Source organism: Doryrhamphus excisus, linkage group LG18 (genome assembly GCF_037039965.1).
Source record: "Doryrhamphus excisus strain RoL-2023G ecotype Guam linkage group LG18, RoL_Dexc_Guam_v1.1, whole genome shotgun sequence".
NCBI classification, from domain to species: Eukaryota; Metazoa; Chordata; class Actinopteri; order Syngnathiformes; family Syngnathidae; genus Doryrhamphus; species Doryrhamphus excisus.
The window spans coordinates 15,204,106-15,224,114 of record NC_136374.1 but is presented as its reverse complement, the minus strand read 5'-3'; the positions used below and the strand labels follow the sequence as shown (position 1 = coordinate 15,224,114).

Genomic DNA, 20,009 nt, shown 5'->3' with positions numbered 1-20,009 from the left:
TTGGCGTTGATAAGGCACTAATACTGGCTGTAAAATTTTACGTATTAAAACTAAAAAAACTAAGACTAAAAACTAAATTTTAACTTCTGCTGAGTGCCGAGACTTTGAAGTCACTTCCGGTTCCCCCTTCGAAATAGACATAGTGGTAGCGTCCAAAAGGGCGCGATTCTCCAAACTGCGTTTGTTGTCTGTCAAACAACTACTGGTAAGCTGAATTTTGTTAATTTTATGCTTACGTTATTAGCCAAGATATTGTACAAACACTGTACACGTTAAATGTCCATTTGTCTTGTTGGATATTTATGTTTCGTTTGTTAACTTTGTTAGTAAAGTCATTGTTAGCCATGTAAATCACACAATTTTAGCTTGATCATTTTTCTCATTTTAGCTCAAAGCGATGAGAAGTGGATATGAAAGATAATGAGACAGTTATGTATGTAAGGACGAATTGTTTGATACAGTGACCAGTGAGTGTATTTTCCTAATAGTTATCTCGTAATTTCCTGTCTGTTGTTGTTAATGTACATGGTATTCTCAGGTCTACATCAAGATGAATGAAGAGAACGTTGAGGAGGTGAAGTTGCTGGAAGACCACATTGAGCGTCTTCAGGCAGAAGTTGCAAACCTGCAACGGCAAAGGCAAACCCACAAAGGCCTAATTTTCCATTTCAGTGAAACAATGCAACATGCCTTGTAGGTTTTACGTCACTTCTTTTTTCTTCATAAGAAATTGATAAACAAACCCAAGCATGAAAAGTGTTGTCTCCACAGGTCACATGTATGTGGACGGACGCAACAAGAAACTGCAGAGGAGGTGTTGTCCAGTCTTAAGGAGGAGGTGAAGCACCTGGAGGAAGATCTGCAGCGCCAGAGCCAGATGAATGGCATCAATATAAACAGCTGCACTGTGGGCTTAGTGCAAGGAAGTAATGAAAATCTGATTTTAAATAACAATTAAATGATAAAACAACTGTTAGTGTGAACAGTATAATGTTTACATTAATGACCACCCCACCTGCCAACTGTTATTAACTTAAATAGTGCGGTGGCACAGGGCTCACTCGGTTTAACACAAGTGAAGCTCTGACCGTGGTTTTGTTTTTGTTTTGTTTTTTTGTCTTTTTAGGTAGTACTAAATTGGTCCAGCAGATGCGTGTCTCTGGTCGTTGCTCAGAGTTGGAGTTCCAGGTTGAGTTTCAGCTTTCGGAGGTCAAGGTGAGTCGTCCTAAGGCCATAGTGTGTATATAATAATAATAATCATAATCAGGGAGGCTTAAATCAGGGTTTTATGCTGCTGATTCCGATACCAACCAGTCGGTCATTGATAAAGCCTTTAGACCAGGCTCCCCAACCGTTTTTACACCACAGACCAGTGTGATTTGGGTCTTTTTTTTCACGGAACGGCAATGTCTGGCAGAAAAATACAGCAAATATAAAATAACACGACGCAAATGTTAAGTGCAGGGAAAATATAAGTCTGAGTTTGTTTCGTTGAGACGAGATGGTCCCATCTCGGTGTGTTCGAACCATCGATTCCTAAAGTTCATGTTAATGAGATGTTCAAAAGAACAGGTTTCATTCGTAAACATCACAACACTAAGGCACGATTGGAACTATACATTAAGTGCTTTACACACACTGTAAACCTTGCAATGCTACCAGCACACCGTGTTCTCAGCGTCGTTAGTCACTCAGAAGGTGCTTTTAGTAGTAATTCTAGATTTGATCAAACTTACTTAAGATTTGTCAGATCAAATTCTCGACCATAGTGAGGATAAGTGGCATAGAAAATGGATGAATGGAAAATGTACCTGCATTTTTTTGTGGCTCAGTTAAAACAAAAAAAATGTCAACACAAAGAAACTGAACTCTGGACAAAAAAATCTAAGATACACAGACTGGGAGTAAATGACAAATTGATGAATAAATACAGGCTGCACGGCGGTCGAGTGGTTAGCGCGCAGACCTCTCGCCTGAAGACAACTGGGATAGGCTCCAGCACCCCCGCGACACTTGTGAGGATAAGCGGTAGAAAATGAACGAATGAATAAATAAATACTACAATTGAAGTTTTAAATGTTGGCCAACCATCAGATTTTCAATTCACATTACATATTCCGTCCAAGAGGGGGCAGCAGAGGATTACACACATTAACTTCAAGTAATGACTTCAGCAGCTGACCTCAGCTTCACATGCTGTAATACTTGAGAGCAAATAAAAATGATAACACTCACTGTAAAATTATATTGCACAAAAAAGTAGAATTTAATCCGTTTTCCATTTCTGAGCACGGTGACCTATGCACTGGTTTCGAGAACATCTGCTTCACTTGCCTCGTCCTCCAGCCTGCTTCATAACAGATGCATTATCAATTTCTTCCAAAGCTTAAGCCTGTTTTGATAAGAAGATAAATTATGGTCCTGTGCAACATGGAAAAGTGCCGTTAATTTTTCAAACTCGCCTTCTCTTTCTATCCTTTTTATTACAGCTTTGAATCACATTTTGTTGGAGTTTTTTTTTTGCCACATCATGATGGATCTTTCAGTAACCTCAATGTTTTGTTAGTAATTTAACCAACACTCTTTTCCCACAACACATTAAAAAACTTGTCTAGAGGAAGAGTTCAATGTTTGGAGGAACATTTGTGTGTTTTATTTCTTCATGAGGATGAAACGGGACTCTTCAAATTTCCAAAAACAATACGCCTGATAATAAAATAATAATGGCAACAGTTTGACCGTGGAACAGATTACTTCTATATCCGACTGGGAAAAAAAAATTCAAACTCCAAACAAATCAGAGGTCAACCAAGTTTACGGAACAGATGTTGGGATGTTGCATTCAATGTTTGTTTGTATTGCAGGAAGGTGAGAAATCAGAGAGGACCATCAACAGCCTGAATGTGGTGATGGATGCCAGGGACCTTCAGAACTTCAGCAGCTTCGTCTCTGGGTGAGCGTTGTGTTTTTGTTCACTTCCTGCTTGCAGAGTTCTGCCTCATTCAAACGATCCAGGCATGAAAGCCGGAAGGGGAGATCCAGCCTCGAGATGAGCAAGGTGTATTTCAAGGTCGCGATTTCACCACCTCAAGGCTCGTGACAGCCCCCGTGAGCGTTTCAGCAAGTCATAGCAGATGTGTGAAGTTGTATGCGCCTCTGTATCTGAGGCCAAGCCACATCTGGACTGTGTGGTGCGAGTCTGCAAAATCTGGAAAACAACACATGGAAAAAACACTGTGGCTAATGACTGTGACACAAAGCTGCGTTCTCCAAATGTGTAAGAGACTTTTATATCGATCTTTCATGAACCAAGCTAGGTTTAGTCACGGTATTAATAAGCCGAGTCTGTGATTTAGTGATGTGGTGCATTTTGGAAACGGTTTACTCATGAGCCTCGAGAGGAGTGCTCGTGTCTAATGGAGGTTAGGGGCCAAGTGAACCATAAACCAGTGTTTTTCAACCTTTTTTGAGCCACGGCACGGAAAACATCACTAAGTCTATAGGAGGAACGAGCTCGGTGTTGCCACGCCGACCGATATTACATTGCTCTGCCGGTCTTTACACCACGGACACTCGACAGTAGCCATGTTTACATGAGGAGTTTTTCTCTTTCCGAATGACTTTTCCGGAAACAATGGTATACATGGAAAGGAATATTCCAATCTCTTGTCTACATGCGTCGCTATAATCAACCAGAATAGTCAATAGGGCATGCCCAGTAAAACATAAACACCAACATCACGTGACTTCCCCGAGTTGTTCTTTCACTTGTTGGAATAATTCCGTATTGCCAGTTTTTTGTCTGTCCAGTCTTGGAAATTAGTTTGAATCAAAAACAAACTTTCCGTATCAGTCCAGTGCCTCCATTTTTAAAACTGTAGAACGTCTGGAGCTGCGTGTTACGTCATATCTGAGCATGCGATATGATAAATTTAACCAGGACAGGATCAAATTCAATCTTGCTAATATTTCATAATTCAACTCGGTACACGTTTTATATAGATATAGTATATTTTCTTTTGACTTATGGACTTATGAATGGTGTATAGAAGGTGTTTAGATTCTGTTCCACAGATGGCGCTAATGCACACGAAAGCACACGAAAGTACAGAAGAAGAAAAACGCACCCTGACAACTTTCCGTTTGAGCGGCTACAAGATACCTCAGTCGGATTGGGGAAAGGAATATTCCATCCCTGTTAATCCGATTATATATTCATTCGGATTGCCACTATTCTTTGGGAATGAGGCGTATACAAAGGTTAAATTCTTTCCGTTTGAGCAAATAAACCAAATGCAATTGGAATATTTGGGTCCACGTATACGTACGTGGATATTGACATAATATTTGCAAATGATGATTAATAAATGTTAATTATAAAAAAGTGATATTGGATAATTGCTCACCGCACACCTGACAATTTCTCAAGGTGGTTGAAAATCACTGCCATAAACCATTTGCACCCCCCGGCCTATAGTTGAAGAAAGTCAGATGTATCCTGTCAGTTTTTTTTTTTCCAAACTGATACAGCGAAGCCAAAACTGGTCTGAAGTCACAGCAGCACATACTGTACCAAGCCCCTCACAGGCTGGCACCGTCATGCGGCGAGAATTCAGTGATGGCAGAGTCTTACGTTGTTATTTGCAGTTTAAATTACCCCAGATCCACAACAGACTGGCAGAGAGCTCACCATTTTTATTAGTGCAATTTTTGCACTGGAACGTATTTGCGTTAACGCCGTGTATGTTTTAACTGCTCCTAGAATAAAGACACAAAGTGTCAAATCAAATCAATTGCAACTTGCGAGACCTCGCCACTTAAATAAAACAGCAATGAGCCATGGCACTCTCTCCAGCCATTATATGGAAGCCATGTTTCCATCAGCTCTACACGGTGGAATAACAATCTGTGGAAACTTCACCCAGTTGCCGTCTAGCCCCAGGCCCCCATGGAAAAATTCAGGAAAGTCTTGAGCGGTATTTGTTTTCAAGCTCAATCCAAACAGACATAAACAAATAATTTTGACGGTGTGCGTGTCGATTTACAGTCTTACACGTAGTTGATTTGCACCGTAATTGTACCGTGATGCTTTTGTTGAATAAACTGTTTAACTTTAAGTCACAACACAATTTGCTTGTGTGTTGTGCTTTTTCCACAAAGAGCAGACCTGCCACTATGTACATCAGGGGTCTCAAACTCAATTTACTTGGGGGCCACTGGAGCTCGGGTCTGGGTGAGACTGGGCCGCATCAGGTTTTCCAAAAAAACAAACAAAAAACGCATTTATTAAAAACAGAAAAATGAATAAACTTTGCTTTGGTTTCGATTTTCTACAAGAAAAGCTCTGATAAAATATTCCACTGTTCTCAAATATCTTACTTTTTATTTTTCTACACAAAATAAGATGAAAAATAAATAAACAAATCAAGAATTAAAAAAATCAATCAGTAATAAATAAATAAATATAATAATAATAATAAAACCCCAAATAATAAAAACTTAAGAAACCACATATAGTTGGTGGGTAGACAAATTATTTTTTTCAGATTAAAATGAACAAAGCATTATTAGAGCCCTGTAGACATGACAAAACACGACTATAGTCACATTTATACTCTTTATTTACAACATATTGCGCAACTGCAGGGTTTTGAGACACATGCTAACTCGCAAACTAGAGAGCTAGCGACCCTAAACGGTAGCATTCAAGTTATTTCCTTTAAACTTAAATAGCCAAAAACTTACCACTTCCACACGGATAGGGAGGATAACTATTAACAATTATTTAACCTTTAACATGAATCAAACGTAATAATTTTTTCTGGGTACATGATACCATACAGCATCCATATCAAACTTACGTGGGCCGCACTAACATTAAACTTTCATATCAAGGCGGGGGGCCTCAAACTAGTGTCCTGTGGGCCACATTTGGCCCGCGGGCCGCGTGTTTGAGACCCCTGATGTACACATTTTATGTACACTGCATGCATTTTGACCTTTGAATGCAGTTGAATGCTTTGCTGCTTTAAGGTATGTATTTTGTTACTGGTTTGCATAGTGTGTATATGTGCGTATACAACTTGCTCAAAGGGTAACCAGCTCCATTACTCAAGTATTTTTAAAATTTCTTCATGAATGGCTGATCTCTATCTCTTAGTGTACTGTCCCTGAACTCAACACGTCTACATATATTGATATTTGCAACTAATATTGACATACCTTTTCAGGGTGGAGGAGAGCGGAGACCTACTGTGTTTCTTCAGGACTCTCAGGACTTTCTCAGACCGGATCGACGAACGACGCCAGACCTTCCAGCACTTTCAGGTACGTGGAGACACGGCTGCATTGGAACTAGAATTGTCACTAGAGGCCTCATGTCTACATTTGTCATGCTATCGTGACACCTAACTGCTACATGACACGCAGATGTCGTACAAGAAGGATGATCAAGGACAAGCGTCCTTCCAGCATCACACTTTAACATCCTTCATTGCTTCAAAGGGGAGACCAGATGTCTCCTCAGTCACTGGGAGTTCTCTCGGGCCAAATGTGAGCATTGGAGGCTGTAAATCGTTCACTTGTGTTTGACTCTAATGGCTTTGACCCTCATCTCTCAGTGTGTGTGGGGGGGGGGGCTTCTTTAGGGCTTTAGCGCCAAAATAGGTAGATCCCAATGACATGCATTGTTAGCCAGCTTACACTAACTTGTTTTGTATTGATGGAATGCACAGACAAGGGAAATAAACATGTGTAAGGATTGTGAATGATGGGCAAAATTCCATCAATCCAACATCCATAATACATGTGTTAGCATTCACAGTAGCCACGCCATAGCTCACAGTCTCTGCCCATAAGACAACTTTTCTCTTAAATGAAATGTATCATCACATTTAAATCACACAAGATCTTGTGACACCCCTCATAATTACTGAGGGTGTCCAATGTCCGGCTGGGGGACATAGCTTGTTTTTTTTTTTTATAGACTTGCAGCTTAGAATATATATTAATGTTAGATGCAAGGTATAGTGAGATCCAACGGAACATACCCCTGATGACATACTGTACATTCACACAATATTTTCAGGAAAATTATTTCTCAGAAAATCTCATTAGTCTCACTGGACCTTATTTCAATGAGCATTAACGGATTAGGTGCACTTTTCTGCAACACATGAATATAAGGAGTCAAAGTTGAATTAAAATATTTTATTTTGGGCTTGGACAGGTAGTAAAATGATAAAGATTTACTTTGACATTACCGATACTGTACATTAATTTAATACGAAATTCAAGGGGAAACTTTAACAACCACGATAAAGCAGTATCCGAAGTGCAAAAATACATACAGTAAAACCAATGACAAAGCCTAATTTTTGGAGGGAATCCCCACTCGCATTGACAGGTTTTCACCACTGCGCTGTGTGGGGATTGGATCACCAATATCAATGAAATCTTCAAGATTCAACACTCTTAATGCGCAAAAGAATCATCAAACTTACTTATTTGTTCATATGATGCACACAGAGCAATGAACAACTTCATGCTGGGTCTCTTTGCGTCCTGAGGCGTTCAGTTGCAATTGTAATTGTGAGTGTTAGACGGCAATTGTTTTTTATTTTTATTCATTCATTCATTTTCTACCGCTTATCCTCACGAGGGTCGTGGGGGGTGCTGGAGCCTATCCCAGCTGTCTTCGGGATAGAGGCGGGGTACACCCTGGACTGGTTGCCAGCCAATCACAGGGCACATATAGACAAACAACCATTCACACTCACATTTCATTTTTATTCACTAATTACAATTGGCATAGCCCTCTTTGGAAACCTGGGCTGTAAAGTATGTGCATAGTTTATACAATGGATCCTTTTTTTTTTTAGATTGAGGGGCTGGTAATCATTATTGTTTGGTATGGCTCCACAGATGAGGCAGCAGTAAAAACACAGAAAAAACTAATTTGTAAAAGTAATATGGAGCCACCTATGTTTACGTACTGAGTGAAAAGACAGATTAACACATATTTTCCCTACTTGCTTGCATTATGTCCTGTTTTATTTAGCTGTACTTGCATTTTGCAAAGGCTTTTAGCTTTGTAACTGTAATGTGTGTGCATGCGTGAGCGTGTTGGGGATGTGGTGTTCTATCATTACATGACACAGACAGTGGAGCATTAAGCCATTAAAAGCATTAAAACTACAAAAGCTGGAAAAGAATCCGTCTTGTGTGTTGCAAAATGACCACAACACAAGTGAACCAGCCACAGTTTCACAGTAACACACACATGGTGGTTGGCCTCCTAGCAGTTACAAACCACAAACATTTACAAGCATGTGGCCGGGCGCTGATGTGAAGTTCTCATGTGTGGCTGTTTTTTCAGCTTAAAAACATGTACGGATATTGTCGTCGTGTGTTAGTACTTCAAGATCGTAGTTTCCAATATTTGATTTGACAGAAGCTGTTAAATGAGCTACCAGGATATACAGTATATTCAATAGATATGTTTGTTTGGTATGCCAAATTATCCTTTACATCAATACTGAAAAAGACAGACCTTGTTTCCACTAAGTGATTTCTACTGTGACAATGATTCTAAATGACAATAAAAGAATAGAACTAAAAAAAATTCAATTTTTTATTAAAATATAAAATAAAACAAAAAGGCATATCACATCCACATATTACTGTACAGTCACTATTCTATACACATTGGTAATCATTTATCACGGGGAGATTACAAAAAATGGATTAAATAATATCAGAGTAATCTTTACATTCGATTAATGCGTTCCTACTTCAATTCAAGTGATGTTTATAAATTAAAGCTGTAAATGAAGCTTTGTGACAAAATACTGCCATTAGAGAGGTGACTGAAATAACTAATACTTCAAACGTATTCATCAGTGGTTAACTTATGAAACTATTTACTGCTACTTGTCGGGTTCATGAAAAGTCACACTTTAAGACTCCACTATTCTTTGACCAATTGTCAGACAGCACTACAGTAGAGGCCCTGTTACGGATGATAAGGCAGTTATTACACAATAATAAATCCCTACAGTTGACTTGGTATTCTTCATCAGAATTCTACACTTTCTTTTTTTATCGCAATCTGTTTGTAATGTTGAGGTCCAGTTCCCCAAAAACACTGAATTTTTCAGTAAAAACTGTTCCATTAACTGTGAAGGGATGACAGTAACGTTGCTGGTTCTTCATCGGTACCGTCCGACAGGCAGTACTTGCAAACAAGTGAAACTGTCAGGGTACTTTGAGAGAATCACGGGGTTTCCATCCAGGCGGACCTCGCTGAGGCTAGGTCGAAGATAGTAGGTGTCATTGGACCTACAGAAGGTGTCTATGTTCACATCTGTGATATTGTTGTTCTGGTGGGAGGGGGAAAAGAATGAAGAATGAAACCATGCGAGTAAAAAGTCTCCACACAAAAACAAACAAATCCAGAATAATTAATAGCAGAAAGGTCAGTAGTTTATGAAGTCAAGTGAGGCTTAGTTTTTAAAAAACAAAAAGGTCGATATGTACCTGTAGATGTAAGATCCGAACCTTCTCTGGGATCTGTGGAACTGCTTCCATCTCATTGTCGGCCAGGTACAAGTTGACCAGTCCGATCAGTTTCTGTCAGATTATAAAAATTACATTATTCAATGCAGAATCACACAATTAACACCATGGCAAACGTTTGAAGACACTTTATCATGTTATTGAATGAGAAAGTCTCTCCAAAACTTTGTTTAGTAACTTCCTTGTTTAATCGATTTAAATTAAAACTTTTTTACTGGAACAATTTCACAGGTACCCCTGGTTTGTCCGATCACAGTCCTTTTATTTGTGTTGGCAATTAAAAAAATAAGGTGATGATTAGTGCGCACCTTAAAAGCTGTTGCTTTGACACCCTTGGTCTTCAGGAGGTTGTTGTTGGCGTTGAAGGATTTCAGTTTGGCAGGGAGTGCTGGGAGTTTGACTAGCCGGTTGTCAGCTAGCGACAGTTCCTCCAATAAAGTTAGCTTCGAGAACGCTCCGTCTTCAATCTCTGAGATCAGGTTCCCCGTCAGGTCAATCCTCCTCAATGTCACTATAGAACCATGAGGAGGAAACATAACATTGGTCTTGCCATCCCATCATATTGTAATTGTCATTATGGTACTTTTTTCTCTATTTCTGTGGCAATTGTATTGTATCTAAAACTGGAGTCTGCTCTGCAGTAAAAGAACCAGACAAATAGTCCACTGAGGCAAATATCTGAATAGACATCTGTGTGTTTTTAGTGTAGACAGTTTTCAGCCTTACGAATGTCAGCAAAGTCCTTGGTCCTGATCTTCTTTATTTTGTTGAAGCGGGCGTACAGATAAGCGGTTTCCTTAGGAAGGGTGGGAACAGAGGTCATGTCCGGGCTGACCTCTTCGCAGTAGACTGAGCCAGTTAGACAGACGCACAGCAGACAGGTTGGCAGGTCTGGAACACAGCGGCAAGCACACAAACATCAGTCTAGTGAACGGTGAGGAAAAGTAGGAATTTAACAATTTCATCATCAAACAGGACCATTGTCGTGCAGTTCCAAACAAAACAATGCTTATGAGCTTGGCAGACATTATAAAGTATACTTTGCAAAAAGATCCACGATTACCCTGGACTCCCATTTTTGTCCTCCCCAGTGTGAAAGCATTCAACTTTAAAGTATTTGTTTCTGCTCTGTTTCAATCAAATTGCAGTTACAATACTATTATCAGGGGAGCTCGTATCAGATATCAACGTTTGTTCAACTATTTCTTCAAATATGTCGTAACTTTGTCGAGATTATTTTGAGAACTCATCGGTATCCTTCACTGTAGCTTCAGTTACTAATGAAGTTAGCCGCTTCTTGACCTTACCTGATTCATCTGCCCCTGCCGGGATCGGGCTATCGTCTGGTTCATCAGCTGGAGGCAGTGCTCTCTGCAGAACACATTAAAGCCATGTATTTTAATACGTGGGATTGTTTTAGTAAACACTTAATTTAGTGTATGTATGACCTATCACCGTGTTTATACTTACAGCTTCTTTGCAGCGATAAGTTCCACAATAAACAATGATTGGTTGTTAGTTTTATTCATAAATGTAACTGAATATTTACAAAGTAATGACTAAACACATTTATCCACTTAATAGAATATATCAGCTACATGTAAAACACCATGGATTCCAATACAGTATCATCAAACGACCAGTGGCCTGCTCTTGTATTTTCAGTCATCAAGACTTAAATCCCCTTAAATCAAATGTGCCAAACTCAAATTTTATGTGGCCTAATTGGAAAAAACAGACCTCAACATTCTTATGATGATCTGCACAATAAAGTCACTGTCAATTTCAACTATTACTGTAAATTTCTTCAACAGGAGTGACCACAGAATATGTGGCACTAATTGCACACCCATAGTCACTAATGGTGCCAGATTTGGACTCAAAGTAACAATATTTTAACTGTACACAACAAAAAATTACGCCAATTTCAAACTATTACTGTACAAAATAACACCTGAAGAGGCATGAGTCGAAAATAATCATTTTAAGTACAACAAATCATACTGGGAATCTCATAATTCCACGGTTGCAAACTCTTCCGGGCTACACATCTCGCAGATTGTGGATGTTTTTGTGTTGATATAAAATACTGTAACTTTTGGCTGAACACTGTGAGAATGACGAAGAAGGTGTTTGGTCATCAATCACTTTCCAGAAAAAAAAAAACCCAACCATATTTATATAGCCGCCCATTTCTCCTGGCTCATCCAGTCAGCAGTCAGGACACATTTGGGGTTGGCGTGGTCATGTGTGGCCCGCGACCTAAAGTCGGCTTTAAGTTTTGATACCCCTGCTTTAAAGGTTATAATCACTTCAGGCACTTTGGTTGTGTTCGGGTGTCTGTGGTTGATGTAAGCCTTTAGAGTGTTGAGTGAAGAAATGTTTGCCTTAAAAGGGGTGTATTGGCTAAATATTGGCTAAAAGAATCACAGTCTGACCAAAAGTGGGTGAGAATATAAGATTATAAGAAGACTTTCTTTTTTTTGCTGAGAAACAATTGATCAAAATTAGAGGATAATTGAATGACAGTATCACATTTGTGAGACTTTTGTAAAACAACAGCATATATAAGGATGTTGTAAGTAACACAAGTTCCTACCCTGGCCCTCGTTACTTTCCAATAGTTGCTGAAGAACCTGCTGAGGTCCCTTCCAGGTGATGATCCTGAGTCGTGATCAGAGCTCCTGGCTGAACATGTCCCCAGCCATAGCAGCACCAGCATGCTCGTTAGTATAAGCGCCTTCATGCTTTCCCCAGAGCAATGTGTCAGTGACACTAAAGTTCGCTATACGTTTGAGTTTGGGTCAGCAGATGCTCTCTGCTTCAAGCCCCTGTCGGGATGTGTCAAATGACGGTATTTAAAGGCTGAACCAGGAGCTTCCAGCACTCTAAAAGCAGAGTTTGTAGAGCTGAGTGCTTAACCCTTTCCTTGCCACGTATCATCTCGCTGCTGGAAGAAAGAGAGGCACTCCATACTGAATGTATGGAATACAAACGTTAGAAAACGCGCACAGCTGACAGTCATCACGCAAGTATGTTGTATTAATAGAAAACTCGGAGGAAAGTTATGCTTTCATAATAATCGGGACCCTCACACAGACCATCCGAGTTCATCGGATTCAAGAGTGCTAATCGGAGTGGTGTGTAAATCACAGGTCATCATCAATTTATTAATGATATCAATGACTGTATGTTTGAACAGTTGCAAAACATTCTTTTTAATGGCAACGACAGCTGTCAATCTGGTATCTTTACATAATGATGATGGTTCTGAGAAAGATGATGATGCTTTCACTAAATCTGGACAGTTTATGTCTCCGACCCATACAGCTGTGCTTCTCAGTAAGTGTGGTTAAAGCATGTGCCAGCTCATATAATTTTACATTATGCCAGAAGTCAATAGAAAAAAAAACCTCATTACTGAATCTGGCAAAAAACTATGGGAAAACTTTCCATTGGCTGCACAAGAAAATTCCAATGATGAGACCCTGTCCTCTCAGTGTATTTAACAGCTGTTGACTTGTGGCTGCTTTTGGACCGGCTTCAGACTTCGTCAAACTTAGAGACATGTCGGGCTTCCCCGGAGCTCTTCTTTTTGTTGTCGCTGCTTGACAAGTTGCAGTCGGGGGAAAAATGAGAGATGGTACTCTTCTATGTGAAAAAGCAGAGATGAGTTCAACAGCACAACACTTAAATAGAAAGCATGTGACCCTTTCAGGGCTGAAGAGGGACAGGAAAAAGGGGAGGGGGGGCAGATTAAACACCCAAGGAACATGAGTCTGCAGTGTTACAGGTGTGTTAGCAATTATGAACACCTTTTAACTTTTATGACTCTAGGAAGAGGGTCCGGCAACTACAAAATGGTTTTACGGTCACAAATTTTGTGTACATGATGGTTGGTCTCTTCGCAGAAAGACTAATTTTCCGGTGTACAGTCTGTTCTTTATCGATATTGTTGACATACTGTAGCCATATTGTACTGAGCGGCCAGGAAAGAGGTGCATGTACTGCTTTTGTCGCATAGCATATGGTTATCATCACACTCTTGGGCATCATTGACACTCTTTAGTCATTGAAATAGATTAAAAAAAGCACTTGTGGCATTCACTAAAATTATACATTCATTCATTTTTTCATTCATTTTCTACCGCTTATCATCACGAGGGTCGCGGGGTGTGCTGGAGTCTATCCCAGCTGTCTTCGGAGCGAGAGGCGGGGTACACTCTGGACTGGTGGCCAGCCAATCACAGGGCACATATAGACAAACAACCATTCACACTCACATTCATACCTATGGACAATTTGGAGTCGTCGATTAACCTAGCATGTTTTTGGAATGTGCATGCAAACTCCACACAGAGATGGCCAAGTGTGGAATTGAACTCGGGTCTCCTCGCTGTGAGGTCTGCGCGCTAACCACTCAAAAGGGCTTCGAACTGATGTTGTCTGTTTTGTTTATTAACGCATAGTATAATTACTTAGAATCTTACTTGTAGAATCTTGATCTTCTGAATTTAATTCTGTGTCACTGAGTTACTGTACGGTGGAGAAGCGGACCAAATAGCGCTATGGACAATTTGGAGTCGCCAATTAACCTAGCATGTTTTTAGAATGTGGGAGGAAGTCGGAGTACCCGGAGAAAACCCACGCATGCACGGGAAGAACATGCAAACTCCATACAGAGATGGCCGAGGGTGGGATTCCCTTATACCTTGATTACCAAAATTTTTGGCTTGTAAAAAAAAACAAACCCAAAAACCAAACCCATACATAATAATTTCAATACAATTATTAGGGTTACACAATCTGTAGCAGGCACGTTTTTCGGCTCAAAACCAGTCACGTTTGTTCAAATAATCACCATGGTCATTACAGAGTAACAGTGAGCTGGCCTTTAGAATGACAGGTGTAGGCGGTGCTACAGTATGTAGTGACAGATTGAATCCAGCCGAGACCATAAAACATTTGTCCATGAAATCTTTCCACATCCAAAGTCGATACGCCTGCATAGGAGCTTTCCACATCGCGGACCACCTGGCTTGGCATAGCACAGCCTGGGGTGTGCTTGATGACTGCCGTGATGTATTAACCCTCCACGGAGCCCCGACAGAGCCACCTGCCAACGCTCAGTGGCTACCGACTGACAGTTTTATGTTTGCTCCGAGACTTGTTATGTAATATGCTTGCTTTTACGATTACTATTAAGGCCTCAGTGTGTTATATGAAACACTTGTCAAATGCTGTTGTCAACATTTGACTTGATAGATATCGACATTCTTTTTTGCAACATGGAGGACACAAAATATTTTTTTTTATTATGAGAACATCTGTGTTAAGCCTTGTCAAATACCAATTCTTGTGAAACATTTTAGGCAGTTTTAATATTGGAAGACCATATTCTTCTTAGAGTTACTGAGTGTCAACATTTTGGAAATTAAAGTGTCAATCATTCACCATTAAAAGTGAGCCTGATTAGATTTAAATGTTATTTTTTTCCATATTCAAGCAGTCCAGAGGCAATTTTCACATCTACCCGGATGTTGTAAGAACATCAATTTTTTTACGAAAAAAGTGAGTGATATGTACGTTAATTTAGGTATAATTTAGGTGTAAGATAGCATACTTGTACATAACCAAAGAAGCAACTGTATTGTAGCCAAAGATAGGACTGAGCAGTCAGTGTGATTCTTTGCTAGATACCCAAATATGAAAATTAACTGGATCTATAATCCATCAATCTTTTTCATTCAGTGACATTGAAACAAATCACGGTTGCCTCAAAGGTAAACTTCAGCAGCTTGCTGACTGAGTAAATCAATAACTGTACTACTGTAAATGTAATATTTTAAGTCTTTTGCCTTCCCGTATACGGTGATTGATTTTCCTTGTGCTTAGTTGGTTCAACTAGTGGCATTCCATCTTGGAATTTAGTCCCCGGGGATTTAAGTGGACAGCTAAAGCAGAACAGCTGCATGTACCTCAAGGAAAATAACACTTATGGTATAAGAGAATTCCTTATGTTGGTATAGTCCAATTTACGTATATAGTGGTAACAGTTGTGTGGATTACATTTTCTCAATCTTGGAGAAAATAATAAAAGTACAGCACAGATAATTTGTATATATATTTTATATAGAGTGAATAAAAAACATTCTAATTAAAGAACATAATACTATTAACGTTCAAAAACAATGGGTGTGCAACAAGAATGCATGTTCCTTCTGGCATGGATATAGGATGTAGTTTATTCCATTGACAAGTTTTTATTATTTCTTGCTTGTTGTGAATCATATCACTATGATGAAGTATTTGAGGGTTACTGTAGAACTGCCGCTGGAAACGTCTGCAGCATGGTTCCTGCTATCAGAGCGAAATTCAGAGCAGATGTTGGAGAGGAAGACTGTGATTCAGTTCTGCTGTTTCACATGAAGCTTTGGAGGAACCAAAAACGGTCTTGGTGCACAATTTGATGTCGGACCTGAAAGCGAGATCCTAAACAATTCCTTCCAATTCAGTCATCCTTTGCTGCTTTTATTTACATTTAAGGGATTTTTTTCATGTTTAATTTGTACTTTTGCCTCTTTTGTTGGCATTACATAAGTGATCCGAAATATAAAATTGCTTTCAGCTATTCGGTAAATGTTTTTTTTCCCCTCTGAAGCTAGCAGGAAACCCATAAGCCTTGGGGCTTAAGTATCTTTAAGTATAGTTTGAGTTTGTTTTCTACTGTGCGTCTTCTTCAGGCTGCATCAGACACCATTAAACTCAGCTGTGGTCAATTAAACGAGATCTTTGGTTCATGTCATGTTGTGGACATCTCAGGGTCTGCTCCTTGTGTGTAGCTGCTGACTGTTTATTGTAAAGACCATTTCATGGTTGTCATCTGGAAGTCCTTATCTTAGCATGAGGTATACTATCAGCTCTTCCCACCAAAGGTCCTTAGCAATTATAGAGAGGCTTTTCTACTACCTTCCATTGGAATGTATTGGTGACTTGTTTTATGTCGCTTTTGGAGTTTGAAATTGGGACAGAAAATGAGCTAGAATTCCTTCAAACATACTTTCATTCCCAGACACTTGTAGATAGAATTTGGAAAATAAAGTTTAGATGTGCTCCTACTGCTTTGGTGACCAGAAAACATTTCAAGCCAACATTTTATGAGAAGCAAAAGCTTGTTAACTTGTGGAATTGGATAAAACGTTCAAACAGTCTGATGTTTAAAGTCGTCTCGTGTAATAAAACCATGTCTAATGAGATTTTGATCATATCTATAAAGTGTGTCGTCTTGATGATATTCTGTGTTAGTAGCGGAGAGTCCAGCACTGATTAAATTGTCAACTGAGTTTCGAGGCTTTGGACTAAATCAGTAAGACGCATATGGAGAATATTAGTGACTGACTTGTCTCTACTGCTTGCTAGTATTGGATAGTCGATGACTGCTGTGTGATGACTATACTGTAATTCACAGAAAGACCCTAAGGAACGTTTTGCTTTTGGCAAAATAGTGATTAATGCTGACTTTGACTCCATTACGATGCAAAGATTTCATAGGCAAGTTAATTTGTACTTGTGAACTGTGGTAAATATTGTTCCAGTCCATTTCTAAAGGCTGTGATATTGTACGTTTATAAATGTATAAGTCATTTATATTTTACAAAAAATCATGTCTACCCATTACACTGCAAAAAAAATGGCAAAAGTTGGCAAAATTATAAGAAATGGGACAACCTAGGTTGTCAGAATACCAGCCTTTCAGTAGTACCAATATATGTGAATTTCCATGATTTTCGACACTAAAAAAAACAGAACCCATGTATTTTTAAATTGACTACTAATTGATCACTGTGATTCCGACATCTTTTTGTAAAGAAAGAATGTAAACTGCAGTTCCAAAAACATGCTAGGTTAATTGGCCACTCCAAATTGTCCATAGGTATGAATGTGAGTGTGAATGGTTGTTTGTCTATATGTGCCCTGTGATTGGCTGGCGACGGCAATGCCGTCCATATGTACCACAAGATTCGATATGCCAAAGAGTAACATAGTTTATATGCAATATTTTACGATAAACAAGACTGTGTACGAGAAGAAAGGCAGTTATCCGAAAACGGAGGTTCCACTGTACTTTAGATTTTATTATGTACTCATGAGCTTAGGAGTCATAATAACTGCCCGCCCGTGGCCAGCCACGTGAAATCCTTCAATAAGTCTGATATATCAATTCAACCAAGTGTGTTTTTTTTTAACCACACTGGTATGGTAATTTTTTATTAAACCCTAAAAGTGTATGTATGTTGACTTTTTCTTCAGTTAAATCACGCATGTCCTGTGGTAAGGTAGGCCTGTCTCGTGCCTGCCCGCTACATTGACAGTTCATCTGTGTCGTTGTTTGCGGTTGGACTCAATGTGTTTTTCATGTGCGGGGAACAGGGGGAGTTCTGGGAACTTCCCATGTTAATGTAATTAAGTCTGTTTTAATAGGACACCATTGCGGTCTCACATATTTGTCGCCGCGCTAATTTGCGATGAGCACAGCTGCTGCCTCTTCTGTTGTAGACTTCATTTGGAGAAAATGAATTTCTCTTCAAAATTTTCTGCTTTAAAGATCTCTACTGCATTATACAATAGTGTGTGTGCTGTCTGTGCAGTTAATGTAATAGGAAATTAAAGGGAAACTTTTCTGCTAGCTTAAAAATAGACAAGACAAGAATAATACTTTAATAAAACTTCAATCAAGGAGACAAATCAATACAACCTGAGCGGACAGCTTCTGGACAAAATGATGAACTCAGGGGTCGGCAACCTTTACTATGAAAAGAGCCATTTTACCCACTTGCCCACTGAGGAAAAATATCCTGGAGTCGCAAAATATAGTATTTTAATAACAACAGTGGAGGGATTTTTGGGGTATCTACGTAGTTCAGATAAGAAAAGACGAGTTGGAGTACTCTTGCTAGTATTGGAGATAAACTTACATAAATGTATGTGTAAACTTACCTGATTTGTTTACTCTGGCGCAAACAAGTTCCCATGCCGCAGATTTTTAAATGATCTCTAATGTATTTTTTTTAGAATTGTCAAATAGCTCTGGGAAAGTATTACTTATTTTAACTAGATAGCATCATGTCTGCTCATCCAATCACCAGTCAGAACTCAGTCAGGATGCATTCATGGTCTCACACAAAGTTGGATTTTTTTAACTCCTTTCAAAAGACGTACGTTTTCCCCACTCGGGTGTTTAAAAAATATTCAAGCATTGCAAAGGGAGCCACAACAAAGAGGCTGATGACCCATAGTCTAATTTCTACAAAGTGTAATGTCATTATATGGGGTCTGCATATGCAGGGGGGGAGGGTGAAGCCATCTTAAAATCCCCCAGACATGCAAGGCTGTTGAGTCTGATCCTGCGAAGGACTTGTTCTGGAGACAAGAACGCCTCTAGCCTCAAGCATATAATAAATACTTGTGTATATACTATGTGAAATTTGAACTAATATTAGTACAATCAAATAGAACATTTTAAAAGTGCAATAACAAAACATATTTTAATGACACCTAGTTTGTTAGCGTTCTATTTATATAGCCTAACTTAATTGTTTGCCCGCCGGCGGTGCTTTTGATTTGCAGTCCATGAAATAAATATTTGTGTGGTTTGTATTACATTTCTGAAATAGACAGTCGTAATGACTAATAATTGAAACTTTTAAGACCAAAACGTTCCAGTTGGCTTGAGGCATCTCGGTCACATATGGTCTTAATTGTGCTTATTTGACAAATTTGGATGATCCTAGTTGCAAGTACTGTCAATCTACAGTTACTCACATGCTGTCATCATATATAGGCAGTTTTTTCCACTCCATATCCATGGCAGCAGTTGGCTGGTCAAAGTCAAGACACATGAAATGTATTAGCTATGTACAGGGAGTATATCGAAATAAACTTTGTTGTTAGGCTGAGCCACAGGCCAAGACAACAAACAATCATCTGTAATAATTATTTCCAAGTAAAAAAAAAATCTATTATTTGTCTTTACACAACCCTCATAGTTGTGAAAGACCAGCCTCTCACGTTCTGGATGCTGGCTCAGCTTTTATTGGGTCACCAACAAGGATCTTGTTGCTCAAACTCTGGGAGGCCATATTTGTGGTACTTTTGATTATATCTTTGCAAATAATGCGAGTTTGTTGGCCTCGTCAAATGGGAATATTTTGCAACAAAGTCAGGTGATGAATCTCACTTTTGAAACATAGTGCCGTTACTCTAATATTTTGAGAGAAGTCAGATAAGGTGATACATGATTGAGTTCAAGTAATGTCCAACTAGCAGGTAGTCCGGTGGTTAAAATGTGTATGATTTAGTTGTGTCTAAAATATAGCTGAGTTATTCAGCTAAAGAGACCTTGCATAATTTGTATTCCAGTTGAATGCACTAGA

General features: G+C 39.2%; 2 protein-coding genes across 3 annotated transcripts in view; one reads left to right on the top strand and one right to left on the bottom strand.

Moving 5' to 3' along the window:
• Nucleotides 1-130: 130 nt before the first annotated feature.
• cenpp (centromere protein P) overlaps nucleotides 131-20,009 on the top strand; it is a 55,003-nt gene continuing 35,124 nt past the window's right edge. Inside the window, exons 1-7 of one of the 2 annotated variants that reach the window (XM_058054637.2) lie at nucleotides 154-205; nucleotides 389-467; nucleotides 539-693; nucleotides 772-926; nucleotides 1,127-1,215; nucleotides 2,865-2,953; nucleotides 6,231-6,327. In XM_058054637.2, the coding sequence (XP_057910620.2) occupies nucleotides 551-693; nucleotides 772-926; nucleotides 1,127-1,215; nucleotides 2,865-2,953; nucleotides 6,231-6,327 (573 nt within the window). In that variant the 5' untranslated portion in view covers nucleotides 154-205; nucleotides 389-467; nucleotides 539-550. Of the gene's footprint in view, nucleotides 206-388; nucleotides 468-538; nucleotides 694-771; nucleotides 927-1,126; nucleotides 1,216-2,864; nucleotides 2,954-6,230; nucleotides 6,328-20,009 lie in introns of both variants that reach the window. The other variant, XM_058054636.2, reaches the window with a different exon arrangement.
• On the bottom strand, nucleotides 8,666-12,322 carry ogna (osteoglycin, paralog a). The gene is made up of 6 exons (XM_058054639.2): nucleotides 12,176-12,322; nucleotides 10,884-10,947; nucleotides 10,303-10,467; nucleotides 9,885-10,087; nucleotides 9,538-9,630; nucleotides 8,666-9,380 (listed from the first exon to the last, which is right to left on the bottom strand). Exons 1-6 carry the CDS (start codon nucleotides 12,320-12,322, stop codon nucleotides 9,210-9,212), a joined length of 843 nt encoding a protein of 280 aa, XP_057910622.2. The 3' UTR covers nucleotides 8,666-9,209.

Coding starts and splice junctions, on each gene's coding strand:
- ogna (XM_058054639.2), bottom strand. CDS start 12,322: ATGAAGGCGCTTATACTAACGAGCATGCTGGTGCTGCTATGGCTGGGG. Junction 10,468..10,883: donor GGCAGGGGCAGATGAATCAG/GTAAGGTCAAGA, acceptor GCTGTGTTCCAG/ACCTGCCAACCTGTCTGCTG. Junction 10,088..10,302: donor CAAGGACTTTGCTGACATTC/GTAAGGCTGAAA, acceptor ATGGTTCTATAG/TGACATTGAGGAGGATTGAC.